The 8,656-nt window shown below is 36.4% G+C and overlaps 1 protein-coding gene across 4 annotated transcripts; it reads right to left on the reverse strand.

Moving 5' to 3' along the window:
* Positions 1-225: 225 nt before the first annotated feature.
* Positions 226-4,809, reverse strand: LOC137726372 (Thioredoxin superfamily protein). Of its 4 annotated transcripts, XR_015963186.1 has the most exons (10): positions 4,497-4,809; positions 4,318-4,383; positions 2,844-2,924; positions 2,628-2,681; positions 2,472-2,540; positions 1,124-1,186; positions 862-944; positions 696-761; positions 511-592; positions 226-389 (listed from the first exon to the last, which is right to left on the reverse strand). XR_015963186.1 is itself a non-coding variant. In XM_068465291.2 (9 exons), the coding sequence occupies exons 1-9, from the start codon at positions 4,725-4,727 to the stop codon at positions 562-564; spliced, it is 744 nt and encodes a 247-aa protein (XP_068321392.2). In that variant the 5' UTR covers positions 4,728-4,796; the 3' UTR covers positions 426-561. The 4 variants fall into 4 exon arrangements, 3 of the variants coding, with proteins under 3 accessions (XP_068321392.2, XP_088551185.1, XP_088551186.1); XM_068465291.2 differs by lacking the exon at positions 226-389 and having other exon boundaries at positions 426-592; positions 4,497-4,796; XM_088695059.1 differs by lacking the exons at positions 226-389; positions 2,628-2,681 and having other exon boundaries at positions 426-592; positions 4,497-4,797.
* Between the last annotated feature and the right edge of the window lie 3,847 nt (positions 4,810-8,656).

Consider the following 8,656-nt stretch of genomic DNA (forward strand, 5'->3'; position numbering starts at 1 on the left):
CAGCTGTCAAAGGTGAAAATGTCTCTAAACTTGTCCTCCCAAACATCCTACAGCTTTATACATCTCACACAGTAGCAAGGAAAACATACCATATTGCGTTCTCCTTTAGGCCAATGTCCATGATCTTGCAATGTGCTGGTGCATTCAGTTGCAAGGTTTTAGGCGCGAGACGCCGAGATCTAGTGTACCAAACATTGGGGGAAGTAGCAAACATTGGAGCTCATGTGTGCAAATATCATCAGGCATCCCATATTTTGAGGGAGACAAATTTATTGATTAATATAGTATATAAAAACGTTGTAGGTTTCCAATTACAACAGCTTCTCACCGAAATGAGGGAAAGGAAATCAAATATTATAGTATATCCTATCTTTATGTGGTTTCGGAAACTGAAAGCAATGAAAAAAGGAATATTAGAGGAACAATGAGAAGAAATTATAAGTTACATTCCGATATAAATAAGGCTGCCGTCCATTCAAAAGAAACGTCATGAAGAAAAAATTTACTCACAGATTATAATCTCAAGAAAGTTGAAACCAAGTTTACATATCACAGTTATCTCTAGGGTTGCCACTTTATGCTGCATCCAACACTTCAAAAAAATAATGACTTTCAGAATATAACCATGCAAGACCATAATCCTAAAGACCTAAAAAAAAAAAAAAAAAAAAAAAAAAAGGTAGCATAAGAGGTACCTGGGCTTCTGATTCGATGGTACTGGTTGGCAACTGAGAGCACAATCTATTGCCAGGCTTAAGTCCCTACATGGAATGGAGTATTTCAAATCAGTTCCTATACCTCAGAATATATGTTCTAAAGCTAACATGTGAACATATTAAAGATAAAACCACATAGGCCTACCTTCCAGTTACAGAAACATTATTACTAGGTCTTGAATCATCAAACTGGCCATGGTACACCAGTTCAAATGGCCTCCGTCCATCCTGTTAAGTAGTAATAATTTTAGCTGCGTGATAGAAATGGTAAAAATAAAAATAAAAGGTCGATAAACTCAAATTCAGATCACATTGACAATTTACAATTGGTCCCGTAAAGAAAAAAGTGAAATGAGGTACTGTCCTTAAACAGTTTCAACAAATTGATTGGTGTAGGTTGTGGTCACCTTTTTAAATAGGAAGAACTCGGGTGTGCAAACTGCTCCAAAATCTCGAGCCACGTTCTGTGACTGTATTAAACACATTCAACGATGATAATGAATTCACTATGCAAAGAGTTACCAGGAGCATTATTGTGTTTCAAGTAAGTTGAAACACTATTAGACTTCACACAAGGTGTGACATGAATTTGACTGCCCTCGAAATCTCAGTTTTAGGAATGGCTAGCCTACAGCTGACAAAAAAATACAAGACCAGTAGAATAGGAAACGGAAAAAAAAAAGTGACTTAAGTTGCTGAAGTTACATAATAATCAAGACTATCATTTCTTGATTGTTTCAAATAGGCTACATCTAAGAAAGCAAATTCTTTTTACACCCCTATACCTTCAAATTTTACACTTGCAGAGACTTTTGCTTTTTAGGGACCCATGTTTCATAAAATGAACCACTGATTTAGATAATGTTGTGAATATCACGTTTAAGAATGGGAAAAACAGAATGAACAAGGAAACCGAAAAAACCAAGATGGACAATACCAAGAATTAAGGTGGTTCGGCTATATGTGCCTATGTCCACAGGATAGCAACAACAATCTGTCACTATATCATAATAAGTACAACCAATAATCTTGCCAAGACTCTAGAATTAAGAACTTGACGATAAACTTGAAAGAACAAGAAAAAGAAATACACTCTTTATCTCTATTCTTTTCTGTCGCACACACTTTGCCCTTACAACATTCTCTCACTTCAATCCCTTGAGTGGTATACAAAATATTGTTTTGCTCCAAATTCAAAACTAGTACAATAGCCCCTTTATATAGACATAATAAAGGTCTTTCTTCAATAAGGATTACTAATCCAAATTGGAATCTAGTTATGAATCGTTCTCCAATTGAGAAACCAACTCCAACTGTGTAAACAACTCCAATTGGGAAAACAACTCAGTTGGGAAAACAATTAATCATCTAAAACTATATTTCCCAATAGCCTTAGGACAACTCATCATGGGCTGGAAAACCCAATAGATGAAACCTCCCAGCCTGTCTTGCATTCCAAATATCGAGTTACTCATGCACTTGTAGCCATTAGTATCTCTTCTTTTAATTTTTTTTTTTTTTTTTTTTTTTTTGGTGTTAAATAAAGTTCAAGTTTGAATTAGTACATTGAGAAACTTAATTTTGATAGTGTGTGCGTACATGTATGACTGAGAACTTTGCATTTATACCAAAACCTGCCAGATTCTTATGATAGTAAGATATTATCGCTCAGCAACATGCATATTTTCACAGGCCCCAATAAAAGAGCAAAATGAGATAAAGCAGGTTGAGATTGGCACTTTGGCAGTAGCATACCTCATCATATAGATATGGGAAAGGATATTTGAACAGTTTAGCATCTTCTGCCATAAATTGTGGTCCATCCTGTCAGGAAGAGTTCCACAACTAACGGATCATACAATAGCTTTACAAGCTCTAACCCCAAACTATGGAGCTAGTAGAATCTAGTACCTGTGGATGTGTAGCTACAGAATTTGAAGATATTGCAACAACTGCTAGTCCTTTCTGGGAAAAAGTTTTAACAATATAATTGTAACAAATACACAAATAAACACATTTGAATAAGTTAGTATCATATATTCCTTTGCACAGTGAAGTTTGGGGTACAACTGTCAAATGAAGCAAGCCTCTTAGAAGGAAAAAAATTTCAGCTATCGTAAGTCTTACCTTCATATAGAAATTTGCAAGTTTCACGATACTTTTTTTCAGGTGTTTAACAAATGGGCAGTGGTTGCAGATAAACATAACCTGCACCATTGCACTGTTAACATGCATCGAATCCCTTGCTTATATGCGAAGAAACACATAATGTATGCAATCTAATATTTTATTTAGTTAAGAAACCACATAGAGTTTACTTCCAACATTAAGAGGAGGCAGCAGATTACAGTCTGTGCACTATAGGTCCATTGTGCTGATCTTTTCATATGTCACATATCGCAGTAGATTTCATAATTATTTTCCCTAATTTTCTCAAGCTACATATGACCTAGCAAGGTCATGTGCAGGTATGCACAGAAAAAATTGGCAGCTGAAACGTTACAGATGTCCGGTGATGGCATATAGATCTCCTTACTAATGATAAAGCATAAAAGGTTCCAGTTAAATCAGAATAAATTGGTTGCTTCAAGAAATGACACTTGGAACGAATATTCAACTAAAAGCGCTCAGTGGTAGTATCTTCCTCAGTATAATCTATTGGCCAATAGTTATGTAAACTTCAATATGTAGACTGTTGCATTTCTTGTACTATAGAAATGAACTAAAGTGGTATTCTAGTTAGTTGTTTATGCTCTCACCCCCAGCTTAATCCAATGCTAAGCCTGCTGTGAGTGGAAAATAGCGAGATACTATCTCATTTTTTAGTGATATAAAGCTTGCAACATTCCAAAAACTCGGATATCTGGCAGGCTAGCCATTGGCTGTCAGTACTATAAGCGCCTGCCTGGTGGGCTAGTTGGGATAAGTTGTGACCAATTAAAATGGACTTGACTCCGGTCCTTTGTTTGTTGTGTCAATTGTGGGGTGGAAATGACTGGGCATGAGTCAAATGTGGGGTGGACACGATCAAGCATGATGAGTTATGAACCCACAATTGAGTGGGTTATCTAACCTACCCTTATACATGAGATACACGTCCTATCTTACATGTCTATATCAATCCAATCCTATCTCTAAGGCTCAATCTCATCCAAGCCACTAAACGGGCCCCAAGTGTAAATTGTTCCCAAACACGACAGCAAAAAGTGAATTGAATGAACTAACTAACTTCTATAGCTATGTACTTGATCTACAAGTAATTCAGAGCAACGATAAGACCTAGAATCATCATTAACAAAATAAAGGAAACCTCCTTGTTGGCTTAGAAGAGCACTGCAATTTCCTCATCTAAGAATCTTCCATTTACAACTTGGTTGTGCCACTTCTAACAAGTTTTTAAATTCAAATTCTAGTAAGATAAAACGAACGTAAAGTCATTTGCAGTTGTTATTTAATAAGGACCTACTTCAGTTCATGTTAATTTATCTAAAAATCCACTCAAACTAAATGTCAATATCCAATACATGACATATAGTTAGAAAATCAATCAAACAATAACCAGCCAAAACACCATTGAAGAAAACACAAAGAAAGAACTCACCAGTAATGCAGGATGTGATTCAAAATCTTCCAATTTCCAAACTTTCCCAGTAAGTGGCTCCGGAATCTGAAACCAATTCCCCAAAACAATCAAAAAAAAAAAAACAAATTTTGAACAAAATTTAATAAGAACAAGTATATTTTGGCAAAAAATAAAAAGAACAAGTATATATGTAGTGCCTCAAAATTGGGAGCTCGGAAGCCCAGTGAGACGCCTTTGGACTCGGTTCGAGCAGCTCGAACCACAAGCTTCGTTGCGGGCAGAGCGGTCCGCAGTTGCAGAGATTCAAAACCCACTTTGAAAGACGAGAATTTTGGTGCGAATTGGTACACAAAGTTTGGCACGGTACGAGGTGAGCGCAGTGGAGATGCGCATAGTGAGCTCACAGTGACTGTTGTGGCAACAGCCATGCCTGATAGATGAGTATGTCGCTTAAGCTCAGCTGCGAGTAACTGTAATTGTACGGCTAAAGAGATATACATGAAGTTTGGATAGGTACAATAACCGCCAATTACTGTGTGTGGATTTAGAGTTAAGGGTATATTTGTCATTTTACTTTCCTATATCATTTCCCAAATTTCCGAAGATGCAAATAGTCATTTACCATGGGTGGTAGAAAAGTGTTGAGTTTTTGCATGATAACGTGAGTTTGAACTTCATCAATGGTTAATCTAACAAAACCAGTGCTTTGATTAAAAAAAAAAAAAAAAACACAAACAAAGTGAGGATTTTGAGGAATTTTAATACTTTTAATTAAAGTAATAATGTTAGGAAAACTAAATTTGCAAATAGAATTTTGTAAACCAAAAGTTGATAAGTGAATTATTAATTTTGGTTTAAAAATTCGACCTCTCTTCCTAGCATTATCTATTTAGGAATCCACCATATTCAGCTAAGATTTTCAAAAAAATTTATAATATTTCAAGTGTATTTAATTAGATCTTCTAGTTGAGGATTGCTTGTAAATAGTCTCTCCATCTATTTGTAATCTTTAATGTACTACCTCAAATAGAGCTGTTTTGGATCATTTCTATCAATGAACGCTATTGTTTTATTAAAATATATATATTAAAGAATTTTAGAAAGTTGAAGGATTTAAGAGAATGAGATCTCTTAATGTATTTTAAACATTCTCAAATCTCACATTTTTTATGGAGATTTTGAGAAAATTAAATCAAAATTTTACATAAAATCTCTATAAATTTATTAAACTCCACCAAAAATCTATGAATGTATAAATCTATTACAATCTCTCTAAATTTCAATTGAATGCACACTAATCCGTAATCAAAATGGATGAAATTGAATTAAGAAAGAATTTGATTGATGAGAAATCAGAAAGAGATTTCTAAGAAAGGTGTTTACTAGACTATCGGAAAACGGAGTAGGAATAATGTCAATTCTAGATAAATTGTTTACCAATTCACTTTTGAATTGGAATTTGAAACCATTTGATTACTAAACTACCCTTAATCTAAATGAGTTATTTTATGTGGTAATTAATAAAATTTAATTTTCATAAACAACCTTGACCCATAAATAATTGAATTTTCTCTCTCTTTATAAACTAAATTTTTAACCCTTTTTTACCTTTTTAAACCTAATTTTGTATACCCCCAGTACAAATCCTCTCCATATCTAAAAAAATGAGCCTAAGGAGCAAATGATTCGGCCCGTTCAAATTTGATTCAACTGTTACAAACATGAGGCTCCTCTAAAGTTATAATAATTGTAACCGTTGGATTAAATTTCAACTGTGACGACCCGTCCCGAATAAATATATATATTTTTCTCTCCGAAAGTGTAAATGATGATTATGCCCTCATTGGCTTGGTGAGGTGGACGTGTGTATATGGTTTTAAATTATTTTTGTCGCTAGTGTGATTAAATTGTACTCGACATCACGAGAGTGTTAACACGAGTTTGGGTCGAATCGGGTTCGTAATGAAAATATTACGGATGAATAAGTGAGATTGGGTTGGTTTTATTTCTATTTGGACTCAATTGTTTAAACCCTAAATTCTATAGCCCAATTAGGGCTTGAGGCCATTTTAAATTGGCCAACCCGTGACCAATTTCACACACACACACACGCCAGCATTTATCCCTCACCTTTGTTCTCAAGACTTCCATGTCCGTACAACCGAGGAATCATCATTCCAACCACCACCAAATCGACATAGATCGTTCCTAAATTGGTCATCATCATCTTCCTCGTGACTCCACTAGTTTATCCATACCTATATTTGAGGGAATAAACGACGGGAACTTTGGAGCCTAGAACTCAGGTGAGGGTTCCAATATCCTCTAACACGATCGTGAAGGATTTACGTGGTTTCGAGACTAAAAAAGGTATCCACACAACTCCTCTAGTGTTTTAGGCTAATTTTGATTAAGGTTGAACGTCAGAATAAGCTCGACTATGGGTTTCCAGGTTTAGCCGGTTACTCCAAGTCACTTTCCGACCGTGTTCCGTCGGTTTTAGGACCTCTAAGAGGTAAGGATTCGTTCTCCTTGTTGAGAGTTTCAAATCCTTATAAGATTTGTGAAGTTTGGTGTTGAATTGAAGGAGATATTAAAGTTTTAAATTTTTCTAGAAACTAGCAACACAGCGGCGATCGGCGCCAGAATCCAACAAACCACTGGAGAATGAAGGAGAATATTTTGTCAACTTTGACGAAATATACTAACGGTGTTAGGTAACTTTAACAGAATATTCTAGGAATTTAACGGAATATTCCCTAACATCGTTAGGGAATCCGTTAGTGTGCTAGGCAAGTGCCTGGGTGTGTCTAGCGAGTGTGGTCGTGCCTTGGTCGGCGCATGAGGGCGCGTGAGACATCGAAATTTTTTTTCTAAAAATATGGTGATGCTCATGGTGTTGACCGTTGTAAGCCACGATAGTATATTCAAACACCTGAATTAAGCAACGTATGAAAAGTTATTACACAGTTTTGGCTATGTGCTTAAAATTAATGTTAAATTAGTTGTTTCACATATAATTGAGATGTATCCGGAGGACGAGCGTAGCCATGTGAGACTCGGGGGTTACGACCCTGCAACATACCAATGAGTGGACTTTTGGTTTTCTATATATATGTATATATGCTTTACATTTTCCCAAAAGCTATTTTAAAGCGAGCGTATTCTTTTAAATGCCATGTCATGCTTGAATTTCATTTTATTATATGCATTGATGTGTATATGCATACTATTGTATGACGCTTCGGAGGCCAGGTAAGTTTCAGGTGAGTACTGCATGATGTTAGTGGTTGCATTGGTTATGGTTATACGTAGAGACATGTAGAGCTCATTATCCTGCACCCCGGTGTTAGTGCTCCCGCTCGTGGCTAGGGCACAGTCTTTCACGCGATGTTCAGCTCCAGCACCGCACGTTCACCTTGGATCCAAGTTCGGTGCATAGCCCTGTCGTATAGACCACAATAGGTGGTTCTGACTCGTAGATGACCCACGATTATTCTCATAGCCTTCACGTGATCGTAACATTTGAGCGCACTTATTTACACCCAACCCTGTCGTACAAACCACAATAGGTGGTTTTGACTCGTGTGCATGCATATTTGATGAGCTATAGGTTCAGCCGTACAGGTCACGTTAGGTGACTCTAGCTGACATATCATTTATATTGATTTATTTCACCTAGCGTACTTATTTCATTGCTGAGATACTTGACATGGCATATACTCGATTTTTATTACTCTCAAGCATGATTACTACATATGTATGCATTACTATTTTCTTGGAAATTACACGGGTTTTATGGTGATGGGTTATTATTTTCGGAAAGTGAAATAGTTTTAAAAAGCTTTGTTATTTCCACTCAAGTTTTCTGTTTTGCGCCCCTTCATGTTCTAGTTAGAAGTTTGTGTTGGTGGCTTACGCGGACTCTACAGCGGTTCCGACAGACCTCAAATAATGTAGGAATTTCTTTCATGCCTTGTATAATTATTAACTAGCTGGCTGGACTGCATCTAGGTTACCTATGCTCTGAATATGTGTATCTACACTTTAAATACTTCCACGTGCACTTGTTTACTTAACTAGTGTAAGTTAGCTAGTTCAGATTTTTATTTACTCACATTTTCATATCATTATCACTTCCGCATTGTGCACATGGCCACGTTATCCTCATGTGACGCCCAGCATGCCTTGATTCCGGTCGGAGTGTGTTATCAACGACCCGGATTATTTGATCCTTAGGCTCCGTATTTTTAAATCTTCACGTCCTTTCCTCTTCTCCCATAACTTCCCAAGCAGCCCAATTTTTCGACATTTTCAAATCTTCACGTCCTTTCCTCTTCTCCCAACATCTTTCATC

This window comes from Pyrus communis, chromosome 5, assembly GCF_041283825.1.
Source record: "Pyrus communis isolate YQ-2024b chromosome 5, ASM4128382v1, whole genome shotgun sequence".
Taxonomy (NCBI): domain Eukaryota; kingdom Viridiplantae; phylum Streptophyta; class Magnoliopsida; order Rosales; family Rosaceae; genus Pyrus; species Pyrus communis.

Coding starts and splice junctions, on each gene's coding strand:
- LOC137726372 (XM_068465291.2), bottom strand. CDS start 4,727: ATGGCTGTTGCCACAACAGTCACTGTGAGCTCACTATGCGCATCTCCA. Junction 2,541..2,627: donor CTGTAGCTACACATCCACAG/GTACTAGATTCT, acceptor TCTTCCTGACAG/GATGGACCACAATTTATGGC. Junction 1,187..2,471: donor TCCCATATCTATATGATGAG/GTATGCTACTGC, acceptor TGTTTAATACAG/TCACAGAACGTGGCTCGAGA.